This window comes from Apus apus, chromosome 2 (assembly GCF_020740795.1).
Source record: "Apus apus isolate bApuApu2 chromosome 2, bApuApu2.pri.cur, whole genome shotgun sequence".
NCBI lineage: Eukaryota > Metazoa > Chordata > Aves > Apodiformes > Apodidae > Apus > Apus apus.
The window spans coordinates 54328900-54349332 of NC_067283.1; the positions used below are offsets into that span (position 1 = coordinate 54328900).

Genomic DNA, 20433 nt, shown 5'->3' on the forward strand with positions numbered 1-20433 from the left:
ATTGTGGTGATACTTCACTGTAGTGAAAAGAGGATGAAAGTGGGGTACAGGGTAATTCCATTGAATTTATAAAGATGCATAGCAGGCAGGAGGGTTAGTGTCATGGCAATGTAGCCTTAAGATTTCTGGTGGTGGTTTAGAAACTGGAGTAACAGGGTCTGGTATTTATCATTTACAGTAGAAGCTTGTGATTGCTGGGCTTGCTGCTTGCTTTTTTATCATCTTTTTTTTTTTTGTCAGTTAAGCTGTAGTTTGCAGATACTGATCATTGCACTGAGCAACTGGGGGAAGATGCTGCTGGTGGTTCTAGTAGATAGTTGGATGTTTCCGTGTCACAATTCATCAGATAAGTTCAGGAGGTTGCCAGCTTCAGAGAGGTCCAGCAGCAATTTATTATACTTGAAGCATGCTGCTTTGCAGACACAGGCATTAGTGTTTTTTTGCAATCAGAGGGGAGTCATGGCATTTAGGCAGTACTAAATAAATTTTGCTGTCTTGTACCTTTCCCTGCTGCAGGTCTAATAGCTTTAACATCCTGCTTGAATACAAAATGCCAACATAGTTTTCTGTATTATTGTCACATGCACTGTTGGTTCAGGTCTTCTCTAGTCCCTTGTCTCTTTCTGCTCTAGCAAAAGGATGCTTCTAGATAGACCCTGAAATTGCATTTATGAGTACAGGGTTATAGTGACAGGGTAAAGGATGCAAGTGCTGACTGTTCACCCATGCCTATTTCTTTAGGAGGTGGGTCTGGTTTCCTTGTGCTTGATGCTTACAGCTCATTCAGTGTTAAACTTAATTTGGTAAGCATTAACTCATCTGCAGATGTTACTATTCCACTGATCCTTTAGGACTGCAGTTCAGATCTGAGTTCATTTCTCAAGTGGCTGATGGACTGTGTTAAACTGTTTTTCTACTTAAGTCAGTGTGCTGCCAAGTATCCACGTCACTAGGAAAATCACGATTGTCAGGGAGAGAGTGAGGACTTGAAGCCAGTCCCTTCAACCAGTTCTTAATTATAGTCTATTGGAGCCAGTGGAGGAAGGAGAAATCACTCCATCTGAAGGTGTGGTAGTGTACACAGTTCCACCTCATCAAGCAAAATGTTTTCTACTTAGGCCAGCACTCAGTCCCAGTGGCAGAGCTCTAGGAGGAATTTGGCAGCTGCTGTCTCACAACTTGGAGAAGTCTTTAGGGCCCAGTGACTGAACTGCTGATGCCTGTCATCAGCATGAAGTGTACTTTATAAGTACAAGGTGGAACAAGTAATCAAAAATATGTATGGACCACTTCTTCTGGCAAATGTGATTGCAAACCAAAATATTAGGTAGAAATGGACATACACATCATTTCAACCACAAATGAGAAGGGGATAACTAATACTGATGGTGCAGAAACATCAGCCCTAACTGATGCCTTTCTGGTGCAATAATACCAACTTGCTTTAGTTTTCATTGTGTGCTGTCAATAGCTGTAGTGTTCTATGTGCAGCCAAGGAGTCTGGTGCATAGCCTGACAAAATCCAGAGGAGGAAGGAGAGGTTGGTGAGAAGCCTAGTTTCCCAGAAGCTCATCAAAACAAGACAGATTTCATTCTCTTTCAAAACTTGATCTTTCCATTGAGGATAAGAAATAATTCTGGAAATAAATTGGCTGAGATGGGCTCTGCAGGAGAGCCTTTCTGGACCTCTCCAGCTCATTGTTGTTCAGTGTTTCATTCCCTGGGGTCTCAGTTATTGCAATATCCTTTGTAGGAATGGATATACCTCACTTGGTCTCTTTCCACAGTACTGCTGGAAGCATCTTCTACCTACCTACAGCACGTTTCTCTGACTGTATTTTTTCTATCTGCCCTCTTTTTGCTTTGTTGGCTCCTGTTTCTGCAGAACTGCAGAATATATCAAACAGCTGCTCATCTTCAGAGGAGTGAGTGACCTGTGGACACCCTTCCTACCAACTTTCCACACTAAGAGTTCAGCACTGTTGATCAATTCTGCCTTTGTTGCCAACGTCCCTGGAATGCTTGCTGCCCCCTTCAGTTAATCTTCACAGGTTTTTCTTGCTGTTCTTCCTGCTTGTCAGGCAAAGGAAATACTCTTATCATCCTGTTTCTATTCCCTCTTTTTAAAAATCCTCCTTTCTGCAATGCCTGTGGAAAATCTGACAAACAGTTGGTGTCTGTCCTGAGGCAAAAGCTTACTTACAGTAGTGACTACTCTCATTTTCTCTTCTGTCTCTGTTCATCTCAAGCTCTTGGTGGGCATATGTTTGAGATGTCATGTGGTTGGGGGCAGAAATAATGGGTTTTGCTCTGTGGTCATATGTCTCCTTGCTTCATGGAGGTTTTGGTTCAGGACCCCAGTTCTAAACTCCATCTTAATGTATCAGCAATTATTTACAGAATGGTTTGGGTTGGAAGGAACCTTTAAGGATAATCTAGTCAAACTCTCAAATAATATCATTTATACAGCATTTATAATAATGTCAGCTATTTATTGTTAATATTACTACTTGATGCCTCTCAAGACTGGGCTGGTAATTGACAACAATGTGGTAGATCTGCAAATTAGCAAATGGAAGATCTCACCTGAAAATGGCCTGAAGGCATTGCTGTCTTCTTAATTTGCCTTTGGTGTAAAGCAGTCAGAGGTTTTATATTAATATGTACAGATTTGTGCCTTTACTTGAAAAAGCTAGAGTGCTTTCCACAGCAGATGTAACTCTGATTTTGAGCCAGATTTCAAGGCAACTGAGTTTTGTCTCTAGGCAATTAAAATCCTCAATTAACATATTAATTGTTTTTCCTAATGACATTACATTCTTTCTCTTTTTGTCTACTGAAGGGAAAAGAAAATACCTAATTTGTACACTGGTTTGTGAGATACTTAGCTAATTTACACATGAAAATTTGTTAGTAGTTACCTTGCAGCAACAAAACTGAGCATTTATTCTAAGCGATTTTAAATATTTTCTGATGCAGCTAGGTGTGTTGAAGTAGTGGCTTTGGCTAGCAGCAAATCTGAAAAGTGCAGGAGATACTTTTTCCTGTTTTCATTTGTTGAGATAGAGGGAACAAATACTTCTAGATAAATGACCAGTACTATGTTTCTTTCTCTGATCTTTATTAAAAACTGAAAAACCCTTCAAATATCCATCTGTGGAGGTTTAAAAAAAACAAGGGGAGTTCTGATCTCTTCAATGCTGTTCTGATCCTTTCAAAGGAGAGACAGTACTTGAACTGTCCAGCAGAACTGTTAATTACCAGCATACTGGGCCTGGTGCTTGCAGGGGAGAAGGAAGAAGGGAGTGACAGAGAAACAGAAAAGCTTATCTGCAGGAAAAAAGCATACCTGCTTTTCTGTTACTGTTAAGTCATTGTTTATTGTTGATAGAAAAGCATATCTTCTCTGTTTGCAAAGCTGGGTGTGATACTCTATCTTATTCTGAACTGGTGGCTCAGTGTTTGGGCAGTTGTTCATTCTCTGTGCTACAAGATCAGCCCCTACTCAAGTGGCATCAAGTCTTCAGGGAGCTGAGCACAGGTATTCATTGGTGGCTCTGGAAACATGCTGTTGACCACTGAGTGACATACTTTTTCAGCCTTGGATGGGTTTTCTTGCAAAGACTGAGTTGTTATTAAGCAGTAATGCACATCATGACTAGAGATCTCCTGGGCTAATTACTATACAATCTACCCCAAGGCTCTGAACAGTACACGGGCTAAGAACAACCATTATAGATAGCATGGGCAGCAGCAGGAGGCAAGGATATCATAGAAATGTAATAATATACATGTAGGTGTTGCGGGCCGGTGTCAGGGGGCTTTGCTGGTTTGAAAGGCGTTTTGTTTAGTCTTACGTGGGGGGAGAGAAGATGGACCGTTCCCCACAGTAGGTGTGTGCCCATTTATGTAGACATAGAATCAAGCATAGAATCACAGAACGGTTAAGGCTGGAAGGGATCTTAAATATCCTCAGGTTCCAACCTCTCTGCTATAAGCAGGGACACCTCCCACTAGACCTGGCTGCACAAAGCCTCATCCAACCTGGCCTTGAACAACTTCAGGGAGGGGACTTCCACAGCCTCCCTGGGCAACCTGTTCCAATATCTCACCACCCTCATGGTGAAAAATTTCTTGCTAATATATAAGCTAAATCTCCCCTCTTTCAGTTTAAAACCATTACCCCTTATCCTATCACTGCACACTGCACTGCATGTTTCTCCCCATCTTTCCTGCAGGTTCCCTTCAGGTACTGGAAGGCTGTTGTAAGGTCTCCCCGCAGCCTTCTCCTCTCCAGGCTGCATAGCCCCAGCTCTCTCATCCTGTCTTCATAGCAGAGGTGCTCCAGCCCTTTAATCATTTTTGTAGCCCTCTTCTGGACCCTTTCCAACAGGTCTGTGTCTTCTGTGCTGAGGGCACCAGAACTGTACACAGTATTCCAGATGGGGTTTCACCAGAGCAGAGGGGCAGAACCACCTCCCTGGCCCTGCTGGTCACACTTCTTTTGATGCAGCCCAGGATGTGTTTGGCTCTCTGGGCTCCAGCACACACTGGTGGCTCATGTAGAGCTTCTCATCTACTGCCACCCCCAGGTCCTTCTCCTCAGGACTGCTCTCCAGCCATTCTCCCCCCAGCCTGTATTTGTGCCTGGGGTTGTGCTGACCCAGGTGCAGGACCCTGCACTTGGCCTTGTTGAACGTCATGAGGTTGGCACTGACCCAGCTCTCCAGCCTGTCAGGGTCCATCTGGATGGCATCCCTTCCCTCTGGGGTGTCAACCACACCGCACAGCTTGGTATCATCAGCAAATTTGCTGAGGATACACTCAATCCCACTGTCCATGTCACCTGCAAAGATGTTGAACAGCACTGGTCCCAATACTGACCCCTGAGGGACACCACTCATCATGTGCCTCCATTTGGACACTGAGCCATTGACCACAACTCTCTGGGTGCTGCTGAGTGGTCCATCTGTCAAATCCATGTCTTGTCAGTTTGGAGACCAGGATGTCATGTGGGGACAGTGTCAAATGTCTTGCACAAATCCAGGTAGATGACATCAGTTGCTCTGCCATTATCCATCATCTCTGTGGCCTTGTCCTAGAAGGCCACCAAATTAGTCAGGCATGATTTGCCCTTAGTGAATCCATGTTGGCTGACACCAGTCACCTCCTTATTTTCCATGTGCCTTAGCAGATTTTCCAGGAGGATCTGTTCCATGATCTTGGTGGGCACAGAGGTAAGACTGAGCGGCCTGTAGTTCCCTGGGTCTTTCTTTTTCCCCTTTTTAAAAATAGGTGCTATGTTGCCTTTTTTCCAGACCACCAGGACCTCTCAAATATGATGGACAGAGGCTTAGCAACTGTATCCACCATCTCCCTTAGGACTCATGGATCTCATCAGGTCCCATAGACTTGTGCATCTTCAGGTGTACATGCAAAACAGGTATTGATTTTAGCTGTTTGCATGCCAGTTTTACCACAGAGTTTTATTACCTAAACACTTACTGCAAAAAGTGCATTTGCATAGGAATTTGAAGCAAGATGGCAGGTACCAGCAGGATATGAGTCTTAGAATCGCTTTAGGCAAGGCATGGCATGCATAAAGATGATGTCAATATGCTTGTATGTTAAGCAGAAAAATCTATAAGGTACTCAGACACTACTTAAGAGGCTGGATGGGGGAGGGTCAAGCATCAGCTGCAGAGACTAGCAACAACTTCTGTACAGAGAGAGGGACAAACCAGAAGGAAATCAACAGTGGAGGAGAAGGGAAATGGAATAATAGCAGAAATTAAGGAGATAAACTGAAGGGAGAGAGGTTGAGGCACAGCTGGGCTTGTCAGAGCTGGAAAGCAAACAAGAAATCTTAATGTTAAATGATGGATGATGAAAGAGACGGTGTTAGAGGAGGTGAGAGAGAGAAAAGCAAATCAGGAGAGAGAGTTAACATCAATTGAATCAACTTGAATTTGTGTTTTCAGAAGGAGGAATAGGTTAGGAAAACTCTGCTGAGGAGACTCTCGTCCCTACTTATTTTTCTCTTGAACTCTGCTAATCTTGTGCACGGATTTCAGAAGAAACTACTCATATTCTGTCAATGCAGGGCTAATTTTGTTGGAAACCCATGTTGTTCTCACCCACCAAATGAATGAGTACTCAAGCTTTGAGTAGTCTTGACACAAACAGCACAGCCCTTGTATTTTTTAGTCTCTTCCTCTCACTTCATCCATCATGCAGGCTCAAAACATGATACAGCTGACTGTTCTGGCCCTTGAGATGATGTGTTTGTGTACACATTTACTGAAAATGTGTTTTTAGGCTTTTATTGCAATAGTAACTGGCAGGCACAGTCATGGGCAGAGAAAAGGGCAAATGCTGTGTGAGTGCCACGTGAAAACCAAACAAAAGTGCCAGGAAATGTGCTATCTAAATGTAAAGACAGAAGTTCATAGGTGAGCAGAGACGACCACAAAGATCCAGAAAAGTGTTCATCAAAACGATGATAGTCCATCTGATCACAGGCTCTCAATTTACCTCAAGTGCATTTCAACCATAATTACATTTTTGAACCACTTTATTTAACATAAATGTACCCCTTAGTAAGTCTAATCATATGTAAGATAGTGTTTTTCCAATCTGTTGCTGTAAAAGTTTGAACACATACAGGCACATCTGCCATTTGTCCTGAAGCTGGGGTGTAAATACTCTGTAGGAGGCCAGAGCCCTGGCCAGAGCATGGCATAAGGATGCCCAGCCCCGTGGGGTGTTCATGGCTGGATGGGGTGCTGGTGGCTGGGGCTTCTGTCATCAGGCTTGCTGTAAACCCTGAGCAAGATTTTTCTTTCTCTGTGCAAAAGCATCACAACACAACCTGTCTCTGTACAAAAAATGTTTTCTGTGACTTAGTTTAGGTTTTGCATCATGTGTGAGCCAGGCAGTTTAGGTAAATCAATTTACACTCTTGCTTCCCCTTCACAAACTAAGTGACTTGAAGTCTGTCATGCTGAGATGCTTTGAGGAACGGGGTGGGAGGGGAGGGAAACAAAATCATTGCTACACCTCAGGGTGCAGGAGAGGGCAGTGGGGTGTATGTCCAGGAGTTCTTCCTTGCTCTCCAGCTTTACTTTGGTCATGCAGTATCTCTGGTCTGTGTAACTTGGTGGTACAGTCTGGATGGCTTTGAAGATAGGAGTGGAGCTGTGGCCTTTTCACGCTGCCAGTGGAGAACTATGGATTAATGTCATTGTGGGAAAGGCTGTGAACGTCTTGGCAGAGATCAGGATAGCACCATGTGTACCTTGCCCCAGGTTGCCCTACCATAGCTTTTGGTACAGAAGCATGAGGCAGTCTCAGGTACCAAACATTCTGTGGTTTTCTCTCCTCTTGCCAGGAAAACACTATTTCTGGACTATATCAAGGAAAATGCTACCACATACTAATTCTTGCTGTCGGCAAAGCTATTAGGTCTAAAACCAGCTTCTGTGTAGCTGAAGAAAATTCATGGTGACTGTGGTTGTAAGAAGAGGTTTTACAGCCCTGGTTATTTGGAAGCGTTTTGTTGTGTTTGCCTCTAATGGACAGTTGAAAAAAGCATATGTTTGTAGAGTAACTTCTCTGAGATTTGTCTCCAAAGATTATGTGGCTCTTTGCCCAACTTTGGGATCACCCTGCTTTATATCTAATGTAAACACACTTTAAAATAAAAGCAAAAGGCCGCCGAACCGTAAAGAGTTGGTAGATTTGGGACAAAAATGGATGATGACCATGAGATTCAGTGCCTTTTGAAAGGTAGAGGATGATGACAAAGTAATGTGCACTTTTATTTTGTTTAATATCTTTTTTTTTGTGTTTTGATAGTCTTCTAATTTCAGAGGAGTAAGATCAACTGACATTTTATTTTGTAGATCTTTTTTTAGCTGAATATTTCCGAACATTTCCAAAGTTCTTCCTAAATCCACTACCGTGCCCTTCACTGTTGGTTCTCATTTTCGTTTTAGTCCTCTTGTTGAATTGACAATTTTAATAGTGATTTCAATCATGTTGTTTTAAGACTTTTTTCTGCCTTCTCAGCTGTGGCTGACTACACAGCAGAAACTGATGATGAGAAGGAGTATCAGGGTGGGATAACAATCTGCAGACATGCTGTGACGTGAGCAGATGAGGGTGTCAGACTGTCCTGTTGCTGAGATGCTTTTCCTGATGGTGCCATGGAGAAGCTGTGAAGTGTTGGTGTACCCTGGTCACGAAAGAGGAGAGCGAATGAGCTAAAATACAGATGTAGATGTTGCTGTTGTGACTTAATTGTGGATGTAAACTTTTTAAAACTATTTTTTTATTATTGCATGTTTGGAGAGCCTTCTGTCCTTGCTCTTTAGTTCTCCCGGATTCAGTGAAGGGTTTTTTTTTGTTTCATTGCTTCTGTCTCTATAGTTTGGTTACATGGGAGGTTTTGACTTACTGGTTGATGTTGATTAGGTTCATTCTCTGTATTTTGTGGTCTGATCTTGGAATATCAGAATTATGGTGGATACCTGGTCAGCTCGAGTATGGTACACTGAAATTAACATCCTTTGCTTCTGGTTCCCACATGTAACCAAGCATATCAATAAATTGCTGGGAAGCAGAAATGCTGATCAACTGCTACCCATCTAAGCTCACTCGATGTGAGGATTTTACAATGAAGCGGAAGATCCGTTGATGGTATCGCTTGTTATATCTAGGCCTCTTGTTTTCTTTCAATTTATTAGTTAAATGATTTATCTTACACGGTCTGGAAAGCTCACTGTAGTTAACACCATTTTTATTTTGGTAAACACATGTATTTCTGTGTTGAAGCATACAACCATGTCCAGGTCTGTTGGAGCATGATGTAGTACACTGTTAACTCAGTGCCGGACAGTGAAACAACTCAGTTAAACGTTGGCAAAGACAAACAGGTTTCTGTGGAAGAAAACAACAATGTTTTAAAATGTCACTTATGCTGGTTATGGGATACATGCTGAGTTAACCTCATTGAACTTTTCCCCAGGAATTGATGCGCTTACAATTGGCGGGTCATTATGCTGCTCCACCTGTGTAGTGTTAAGGTCAGTGTGTTTTTCTGATTATAAAAACCATCCATACCATTCCATTATAAATTCACTACCATTCATATAATGGAATGTGCCAAAGCTCGGAGCTCGTTGCAGCTGCCCCTGGTTCATGTTTAAGATCAAACAAAGCGGTTCAGGTAATTTGAGCACCTCTTCAACAACACGTCCAATCAAGCTTCATTTGAAGTGATCTTTTGTTGTTTCTGGTTTTGTTTTTTGTTTGTTTGTTTGTTTGTAACCTGCTAAACATCCATCTGATGTCAGTGTTGGTTTTGTTTTGTGTGGCCTGCCCAAGAATTCTTATTGAATCAAGACATGGTAATTATAAGATCATAGCAAGGAGGTCCTGGGAGCAGCAAGCAACTGTGACCTGGCAGTTGCACGCATCCAGGCAAAGCACAGAATGCATCAACCACTCACCTTCACAAGGCATTTCCTGAAGCCTGCAGCTTCTAACTGTGAATTAATTCTGAGGCATCACGACACACAACTCAGCCATCACAGTAGACACTAATGTGTGAGATGCAGGAATGTATGACTGGCACTAACCACTTCCTAGGGGGAACCTGTGAGATGATGTGCATGCGTAACACACACACGGCTGCTGTATGCATCTTCCTGCACAGCTTAGTCTTCTGAATTGTCATGTGTTACCAAAGAGAGCCAGAATGTGCATTAAAGCTTATCTAGTCTTATTTCTGTCACTGAAATGTTGTTACGGTTGGGGCTTTTTTTTGTGTGTTTGCTTCTACATTTTTCTTTGTTACAAATCATAAAAAACCCTTTAATTCTCTGAACAGTTAAGAATTCAGTGAACAGCTATGTATATGATAGGTCATTGTGTTCTTCGAGTTCCATGAGGACGTATCCTTTCTGTGTTAAGTTTTGCACATTGTAGTAGCCAGTAAGAGCCTCAGGTGCTGGCAGTTGTGTTGGGGAGTATTTTGAGCCTCTGTGCACATTAAGCAGATACATGCAGCCCCTTGATGATGACAACTGAGAATTTGTGTGACCCTGTCCAACAGCACTCCTCCTTTCACCTCTCCATAGCTGCAAACTCAGGAGTATTCTACACTAAATGCAGTGTGAAACTTTCCCAGATGTATATGCTATATACAGTATATACAGTCTCACAAAATGTGGTGAAGATTCATGGGAAGACTCTTTGGCAAGAAGTAATCCTTGAATGTTCTAACTCATGGAAACTGTTCACCACCTGACATTTCACATGACAGTAATTTGAATTTTACAGCTATTGCATCAGGTAAGTACATCTTCAGAGGTATTTGGCAGTTTCTTTTATTACACTGGGGAAAAAAAAAAAAAGTATTAGGCCACAGTCCAAAACTTAAATGAAATATCTCCCCCAAAAGATGATGCAATCATTGTAGGATTGCATGTTTTTTCTCCAGTGAGGAGTCTGAAAAGGAAGGGCATGTTTAATAGCAGAAGAGATATCAAAAGGATTGAGAAGAGGGGATTTTTTAGTAAGGCAGAAAGCACAATACATTTTCCAGCATTTTCAAGTTCATCTGTGGTGATGAACCTTCCCGATTTTTAAACAAGTGCATCTCTCACTGTCTCACTAAATGGCTTAATGAATTTGGGTCCTTACATACAACACATAGGAGATCCTGGAGGTTGTATTAAATACGTCCCACCAAGAATTCTGCCAGAAATAGGTAGCTGACATGGTAGCAGGAAGAAAGCAAATTGATTACATGCTGCAGCATATTCAACTGGCTGTAATGCCTTGTCTCCTGAGGGGTCTTCTGTTTAAGATAAGTTTGATCCCCAGTCTATGGGGACAGCTGTATTCAGATGTACCAATGTGATGCAGATCATAAGTACTTGTCACAAAGTGCTGTCTACTAGCTGTATCACCTGCCTTTTGTTGACAACATTCATTAACTGGAAATGCAACTTTGGCTCTTGTTTCTACTACTCTATGTGTGGAGGAAAAACCCAAAACACATTTTAAATGGAACAAAGTAATTTCTCAGTACCCATCTCCCCTCTCCTCACCCCCTATGGAAAACATGTTGAACCAAGCCTGTAACAGTATTTTCACTTGTTACTGGACACTTTTTTCTCCTTTATTGTCATTATTAGGAAAAAAAGTAAATTGTTTGCCCTCTCAGTCTCAGCATGGACAACTTCAGTAAAAACAAGCAAACCAGACGGGCAATTTAGTCTGTGACAATGAGCAGTGTGAACCTGCAAGGGCATTTACTTGACCTTGCAGATAAGCCTTTTGAGTTGCATGTAGGCATTTGAGATAAGTGCCAGTATTTGTTAGCAGTATGAAGACTTGCTGGGCACAGCAAGTCCAAATCCTTGGGTAGGCCTGAGCACTATTCACAGCTCTGTTTTTAAGTACCTAATTTAGTTTCTTAAATTAGTTTCCCTACATATATGCTATATAGTCAACAGTAAAGTCACGCTCCTAGTGGTTATTTCAGAGCACCCTTTTCTCTCCTGTAATATAACCAATATAGACAACTTAGCCTCATTCAGGTACCCAAATCTCAACGCAGGCTATGAATGATTGGAATGAAAAGGTAGAAATGCAGCCAAAAAATAATGGTATGGCACAATCAAAATAAGGCCTCCATTAGAAAGTTAATGCTCTAGTATGTGGTGGCTCCTGGAAGTAATTTCTGGCTTTTAGGTCTCCTCTAGATGAGATAAAGAACAACATATTAACCTTTCACTTTGGATTTAGTCCTTCACTAGGGAAGAGGGCTTACATTGATCCATTGTTTATAAAAATCAGCTTCTGTGGCCTCTGTAGCACTATAGTGCTTTCTGTAGTATGCTGTGTGTTTATACACAGCAATGCTTTATTTTTTAAAAAATAAGTCTTCAATTAGAGTTTAGCACATATGGAGGTCATTGTTGTAATCACACAAGTTACTCATGGAAAAAAGATTTATTGCTGTTCCTGTGCCAAACATTGTTAATGTAGAGTTGTTACCTGTGGTTTATTTAGGACTCAACATACAGAAAGCTTTCAAGCCTTTTGCAGTGTAATTCTTGAGCAAGTATAAACAACAAAAAAGTCAACCCTAGGGATTTTTTTTTATAAAACAGTGCACATAAGTAGAACCTGTCCTGAAAGCTGTTTCTCAGCCAAAAGCCATCCCACATACCCAACAGATCCACCCAAATCCCTTCGGGTGCAAAGGGGGTGGTGGCTAGCCAGCCTGCAAGCATGAAGGAATGGCCCCCCATTTGTCCTGTAGACCCTCAGCTTAGGCAGTGATGGTCCCAGCAGATGGGAAGCAGTGGTAGGAGGAGAGGTAGAGCTGCGAACCAGAGACCTTCCTCTCCTAATGTCTTTTTAATTAGAGTAATATAAGTATTGACTGGGATGATAGTTACATCTTAATAGAGAAATTAAGGAATAGATTAATTTCTGGCACAATTCCCTCTTCCTGTTTACGTCAGTCTCTATTTCCAGCAGCAGTTTAATTGAAGGAACAATTCTCTGTGTTTGTTTATTATCTGCCAGTCTTGTAAGGGAATAACTATACATTTGGAAAAGCACCAGGGGGTTTAAGGGCACCAGCAGAAACAAAGATACACATTATAAGAAAAACATAACTGAGTAACAGGATCATTCTAGTTATTAGGAAAAGAGTGCTGGCAGGGAACTTTGGTAGTAAATTTGTCATTCTTCCCATTGTATCACGGGAAGTGGAAAGCTGTGAAGGTGGTGCTTTTCATCTAACTGTGAGTATTTAGGAATTTAAAAGAACCCCAAATGACACAATGGCTCCAAAGTCTGTTGAAGGCAACAGGAGTCTTTCCATGACATCCAGGATATGTGAGATCAGGCATAGGTTGAACTCACTTCCCAAGGAGCAAAGAAGTTGTACATGGATCCATGCCTGAATGTGCAAGCCATTGTCCATCCTGGAGAACAGTGCACTGATGGCATTGGAAACAATGTCTGCACAGAATGTGTCTGGAGTTTTGATGCACTTGAAATCTCTGGTTGCTCTACTGGCTGTTGTCAGCTAGAAACTCATGGGCCTTTAAAAATTCTGAGATAAAAGGCTTTCTAATTTATTTTGGTAAAACACAGGTACACTTTTAACTTTTAGGATTTCCATATTGGGCACCTACATTGCTTCCATAGTATTTTGCAGCTTTGCCCTTGCAAGACATGTGGAAATGCTTTTGTTTTGACATGCACAGATATTTTGATTTTTCTGGGAGATTCAATTCTGTTCTCAAAATGTGGCCCATCTCTTTAAAGCCAACACAGAAGCTAGCTGAAAAGATCCGTTATTTTGTGAAATTCTATACGATAAAAGACTAACTAAAATCAATGAATGTTGAATTTTCTTGTATTAAACCATTTACAGAGCTAGTTGCATAATGAAAAAAAAACACAGTACACTGAAAAATCTCTGTCAAATGCGTTATCTCTGACTCTTATGTGAATATATACTTTAATTGCATTGGGAGTTCAGAAATGAAAAATATAAATTAGTTTTTTCTACTTTGCAATTTAAATTAGCCCATTCTTCATGACACTAAATTTTCACCTCTATCCATTTCTTTGCTTCTTGAGGAAAAATTATACACTGGATGTCTTTAACATGGGAGAAAAAATTCACACCAGATGTACTAGTAAGTTGGAAATCTGTAATGAAATCCATACAAAAAAATATCAATATATTTCATTTCACTTGTAACTAAAATTTTCCACCAGGATGAGAACACACTGGGCTGTATATGACAAAACACTAATTAAGAAGAATGGAGCTGGAAAGGGAATAGAGCTGGGTTATATATTAAATCAGATACTGTTCCCACCAAAGTAGCTTTGATTAGATTTCTGTTAATTTTTTGTCATGACTCTTGAAATACTAAACACCTATTTCTGCAGGCCTGTACACATAAGGAAATTCTTTTGTTTAAGTAATCAATTAAATTAGTGAGGCTATGTATAATTTTTTTCTAGTCTGGGCTGCTAGACTCCTCTAATGGCAATTTCTGTCTGCTTGTCACTCCCTTAACTAATTACTTTTGAAGCTGTTGACTAATTTCAAGAGAAACAGAGAGGAGTACTTCTCTTTGAGATAATTAAGTTTCTACAGGTCTCAGGGGCTGCGGAAAGGAGGGAGACCCAAGTTGGGGCTGGGGAAAAGGCAGGTAGAGCCTGTCTGTCACCTACTCCAGCAGCCAGGGCAGGCACTGGAATTGTCTGCACCTTTGCTTCAAGTGTTTTTTTTTTGCAGAGGAATGAACAGGAAAAATCTGGGACTTTAGTAGAGGTCTGGTGGTGATGAAGGATACAGCTCTGCAGGAAAACAGATTCATTAATTCTACTGCTAACAGGGCTGTTTGTTTTTGTTTCCAGGAATGCTTTCTGAATCAGACATGAATGTCTTTAATACAAACATTGAACTTGTGTTTAAAGGTTAGAAAAATACAGCAGCCAGGTTAATTTATCACTAATACCGAGAGAAAAAGTACCAGAAACATTAGTATGTGGCTGTTAAGCTAATGTGTTACAAGTGATAAATGTGTCAAATTAGTGTCTTTTCTGTTTGCAGGTCTTAAACACAAATAAATTCTTGCAGTGCCTGAGCAGCCCTAAGTGGCAATACCTGCTCAAAAGTCAAATTTTAACCTCATTGACATTCCAGTTTTACTGCATAAGTTGAAGTTGCATAGCATTTTATCCAGCAAGTAAAACCATCAATATCAAAGTATCATCTGTGGCTCAAAGTGTGCTTCATTGATTTGAGCATGGAGTTGGACAATAGGTGGTTCTTATTGTCCTTAGGAGAAGAGAACGGGGTTCCAGGCCAAGACATCCAAGCAGGGAATGGCCACTCATGGGGCTGCAGCCTTGCTGTGTGATGATGTGCATGTCTTGGCCTTTCCTCTAGTACTCAGGTTTAACACCTGCAGAACAAGTAGTTTTACAGCTTGCTTACTCAAGCAGGCTTCTACAAATACTAATGAATTAAACTGTTGACTTGTATTGCAGTGCCCTAGAACCTAATGCTTGATGGATTTAGGACACTTCTTGGCAAAGGGGTTGTTACCAGAAAAATAGGTTAAAAAAAATTTCTCCTTTGGGCCTTACTTAAAGTGCAGTCTTAAAAACTAATTACTTCTCTTCTGTGTGGATTCAAGGGCAGCAAAAAAAGCATTGGCTTACGTCTGACTAATGGTCCTCATTAAAATGAAATGAAAACTATGTCTTGGAACCTTCCATCAGCATCATCCTTTTGCTTTTGTCTGTAGGTGAATGAAAGGTAACTTTTCCCATTACTTTTGCAGATGGTCTTCCTCTTTGAAAACTATCATGAGACTTTTAAACACAGGACTACAAACCCTTTTGAGCTGGATTAAAAGGGAAAAAAAGCAAATTAGAACCTCACACAGTAATCTGAGCAGACATACATGGCTGTACGTATGACTGTTTGACACAACTCAGATATATTTAATTATTGTATTAGAGGTGTGCTAGCGGCAAAGTAAGTATGGATGGCACAACAGGACTTGACCACTTGTGTTCAGGTCCAGCTTCTCTTGGTGATGAGGAGTCAGTCAGGGGCTTGTCTCTCTTCTATGCTTATGTTTGGTTGGAGGAGCATGCACCAGTTTGTTCATCAACTTGATCTAGTTCCCCTCTAGTTGTTCTAGGCAGTTTCTGATTTGGAAATCTGCTTTATGTCCATAATTGTTTTCCAGGGGGAACCTACCAGACTACCTTTAATTTAACCTTGGCTAGCAGTTCCCCAGAAAACCTTCCAGATGTAGCTCAGTCTTAGAGCAATCCAAAGAAAAACAGCTGATTTTTCTGCCCTAGATAAACCCATCACATGTTCTTTTAGTAAAATCTGAATCTTGTTTCTCAGCTAGGGTCTGTAATATCAGAATTACTCATATCCTCTTGGGATAGTTTGCCCAGTTTATTTTATAAGAATACAATTACAGTAGCAATTTGTTATGATTTACACAGTCAAAACATAAACCACTTTTAATAAACATGAGACAGTAAGTAGCAATGTGATTTGGAGATATGTATCTGAGGCTTGTGTTACCTGCCCAGGAACAGACAAATCTCACCCTTTAAACTATGCCTTGTGGATTCTATCAGTAGTATTAAGTTTTTAACTTTGTCAGGATTATTTTTAAAAGTACTGGATCTGAAGCATTACTAAGCATACATCAGTTTTTCTTCACTATACAAAAATTACGGGGTTGTTGCTGTAGTCTCCCCAAGAGTAAATAGACATAAAATGTCAGTCTGTTGAGAACAAGCATAATTAAATATGGCAGTTGTACTCTTAATTCTTGCAAGCAGTTTCCATTCTGCTCTCTAGTTACAGCAGACGAAAAACAGGCAGTAATGATGAATATGCTTCAGTGTTTGGTGTTCCAGTGTAAATCCATGAGGGGTTTCTTCATGTTTGAAAAAATGAAAAAGCGTGTTGGATCCTACTATTTCATTGCATAGGAAAAAACCATTCAGGTATCATGGTCTGAAAATGTTATATTTTAAATGAATCCTAACCCATCAAAGGACAGATTTGTTTATAGGTTCTGAGATCTTATTCTAGGAGTAATTGCTGTGATCTGTGCACTAAACCACAACTTGCTGCTCTATGTGTTTGTCTAATGTGTTTTCCAACAGAAGAGGTTGTAGCATGGATGAAAATGTTTCAGGTGTTTCAGATAAAATAAAAAACTCTTGTTTTTTCAGGTCTGGATTAGCCCTTGTTAACGGCAGGTGTTGACTTCTCTGTGCATTTTCCTTTGCTTTACAAAGACACTTTGTTCCACGTTGAAATCAAGGGGAGTTTTGCCTTTAATTTTATTGGAAGCAGAATCAAGCACATTCAACTGGATGGCATTTCTGTATTTGTCTGGAGGTAATATGATAATAACAGGAGCTCTGTAGCCAATTAATTTTAAAATGTCAGGTAATATTCTAGGCCTTGTTGAAAGGTAGAAGATGGAGTTGAGGGCATGCTTCGAAGCTGGTGACTGGTTGAGAGGTTGCTTTATTGCAATGGTTTGTTGTTGTTTGTAGATCAAAGGAGTGGTTGATGTAGGCATTAATACTTGACAGGCTGCTAATAATACTTACCTGCCTCAGCCCTGCCTCACTGCCTGAGGAGGTTAAGATACTGACACTTCAAACCGCTTTTCCCTTAAAGAAGTACAGATGGGGGTAAGAAGCATGACAGAGTGTAGGTGTGATGAATAAACCAGGAAATTTAAAATGTTCTTTCTGCTGTGGAGTGGGGGTCAGCAACCATGGGCCGCTGGTAGGAACCATGAGTGAAAAGAGCCTCCTTCCATCTCTCCTGGGATTTGTGTGTTTATCATCCCCACATGTTCATCCAGTGCCTAAGTTATGGCTGGTACAGCAAGTGATGCCTTGTGCCTTATCCGTTCCTACCTATGAGTGAGGAAGAGGAGATATATGCCCTGGGAATAAAAGGGAGCGTGAGGAGAGGAAGATGCATGGTCACCTGTGAATGTACAACAGTCCGTGATGTGAGGGACATGCCACTGGGGAACAAGAACATTGCTGAAAGCCTGGAATAGAGGGAGGCAGGAGGGAAACCACACACAGCTCTTGCAGTGAGTGGCATGAGTGGTGTCAACTGAAATTTTACAGATCACAGCAACCATGAATATCTTGTGGTGTATATATAAGGATCCATTTGTGCTGCACACAGGAGTGTTCAGGCAGAGAGGGAAGTGTGAGTGGTGGGTATAATACTTCATGGGTAGAATGGAACTCTGCAAGATAAATCCTTTGATACATATTCCCCTCAACCTTTCATTTGCAAAGACTTAGGTCTGAAGGAGGTTGATATTAAAAACACTTTTGATATCTGTGCTTCATTGATACCTGTTGCCTTTTTGTGTGTGTGTAGGGTTTATACATGAGCTAGGCCTGATACCTATGTAATATATTAGTCAACTCTTTTTTTCTACCTGGTAGCAATATACACTATAGACATCTCACAAGCTTTGTTTTTTAGCAAAACAGTTGTCATGATGGAAGGCATAATATATTTTTAATGGAAGAGAATTGTGGGATTTTTATAACTCTCACGTATCATAAGAAATTAAGAGGGCTTTCTGCAAGAAATTTTCAGAGGAGTCCTTGGACTCTGGGGAGGAGATACAGGAAATATGGAACTGCTTCTGAGCAGAGACGTGACTGTACCTGACAGTTCTGGGAAACGTACATGACTGGATATCTTTCTATAACTCATGTTTACTTTACATCTTTTTGTTAGTAGTCTCTTAAAATTAGCAAGATGTCTTCACAGCTTTTCATTTAACCCTTGCTATGTTTACTGGTATTACATTTTTAAAAAGATCTGTACATAAGCTGTATTCAGTATACTGAGTATTTTACTTTCTCTGCTTTGACTTTCTCTGGATGTACTATCTAGTTTGCCATTTTATAGTTGCCTAGAAAGTCTGACTATTATTAAACAGTCAGGCAGTAATTTAGTATGTTTTTTATTATGCCATAGGTTTCTATGTCACATGCCTGAATGTACTCACAATACATGTTTTCTGCCAACCTCAGGAGTGCTTTGCCCACTTGTCTTTATATAATATAAAATCTTACAGCTTGAGAGATTCATACACAGATCTGGCTCCTTCCTGTCTAGCCTAAAATGCCTAACCTAGGATCCCAAAAGTCACTGACTCCTTAAAAAGGTGATGAAGAGAGGTGAAGCTGAATCCCTCCTGGGATAGCCTTACTTGGGTCTCAGACTTTCCCAGGAGGAGCTTGTCTCCAAGTACTCAGAGCTTAAGTTGGATGAATCTGGGCCCCTGTTAGTGCTGTTAAAGACGTTGTTCGTTTGCATGGACAAAGTACTGGAAGAACTGAATCCACTGGTTATAAAAATCGATCAGTTCAGGGATGTCTAATAATGTGTGCTGTGCAGAATCTGAAACAGGGCCTCCAACATGGCCTGGGCTTCTCAGTAGGAATATCAGTTGATGACTTCACAGAAGACCAGCAGTGTTTTTAGCCTGCAGAGGAGAAGAGCATCCCTGTCCTTACCTCCAGCCTCCTAAAACCCCTTCAAAATAAGTGACAGTTCTGGGAGTCCAGCAGAGTCTAGCTGTGCAGTGGATCTGATGAATGCAGTGATGATTGTTAAACAGATCAGAGTGGGGCACACAGGCTTTTTGGGACACCTCTTCTGCTGAGAGTGATGCTTCTCTACATTAAACAGGGGGCTAAACCAGTACCAGTGCCTGGTACAGAATAATTATTTTTCTTCTTGCAGTGATTGTTGTTCATAATGTTGTCCTTGGGCTTGAAAGGATGAAGAATGGAGATTTTTAGTCTTCAGCACCATACCCACTAGGACTGTGTATCTGTGAAGCTGGTGTGGTCCACACTGCCCTTCATGGACCTGAGGATGCTTGTTAAGAGAGGGTTTATTGTCCTACTAACAAATGCTTCGTCTTGCACCTGTTGAAAGGCAGTCACTGTCCTGCTGCTGTCTGGTACTGCAGCAACACTCCTCTGCCTGCTAATGTGTTTAAAAGCAATCAAGTAAAAAATGTAAATTTCCTGTTACATGCATCATAAAGCACCAGAAAGGCGAGAAATGTGGACCTTGGAGTATTTGATAGTAGCATGTAAGGAGATCCTAAGGTTATTTATTTGATATTGTAGTGTGAAGAGAACAGAGTGAAGATGTGCAGTGTTACCATGTTGACTCTTCTATTATTTCCTTACAGTTATCTTTTTGAGATTTTATGTTCAGGCCATATTGTATGTTTACTTGTTCTTGTGCACCTGAATATATCCTTTAAAAAGACTGGCAATGTTTTTAGGTCTTTTTGTCTGTAATGGGTAAGTGTGATGGCTATTTCTCATCCCTTGTGGTGACAAACTGCTGAGACAAGACTGGTTTTGTGCTACTTATTTAAGAGAAATTAAGGAATTAATCTTGTGATTAGGTGCATTCTATTGCAGAAACTTCCCATTGCTTTATTTAGTGAACCGTGAGTGGATTATCACTGTTTTAACACAAATGGGTTCAATGTAACATTATTAATTGCTCTTGGTTAGACATGAGTAGTCTACAGTGTAGAAGCTTGGAGTGATGACATCTAAAACTGGTAAAATGTAATATTTTTTACAAACTTGTTTAGCTTATATACTTACAGGAGTACAAATCTTAATTTTTTTACTCATTTATTTGGAAGTGTGGTGTGTGTATCCTTCAGGAAATTGTCTTGGGTTCACCAGACAGCACTCTTTTTTATTTCTTCCAGACAGAGAAAAAAGAAAAAAAGCATTATTAATTTTTTT

The 20433-nt window shown here is 40.7% G+C and overlaps 1 protein-coding gene across 7 annotated transcripts in view; it reads left to right on the forward strand.

Moving 5' to 3' along the window:
- HECW1 (HECT, C2 and WW domain containing E3 ubiquitin protein ligase 1) overlaps positions 1-20433 on the forward strand; it is a 269482-nt gene that overhangs the window by 53777 nt on the left and 195272 nt on the right. Inside the window, exons 1-2 of one of the 7 annotated variants that reach the window (XM_051612725.1) lie at positions 5407-5443; positions 9029-9086. The exons of 5 other annotated variants lie outside the window; for them this stretch is intronic. In XM_051612725.1, the coding sequence (XP_051468685.1) occupies positions 9060-9086 (27 nt within the window). In that variant the 5' untranslated portion in view covers positions 5407-5443; positions 9029-9059. Of the gene's footprint in view, positions 1-5406; positions 5444-9028; positions 9087-20433 lie in introns of those variants that run through there. One more of the 7 variants, XM_051612724.1, reaches the window with a different exon arrangement.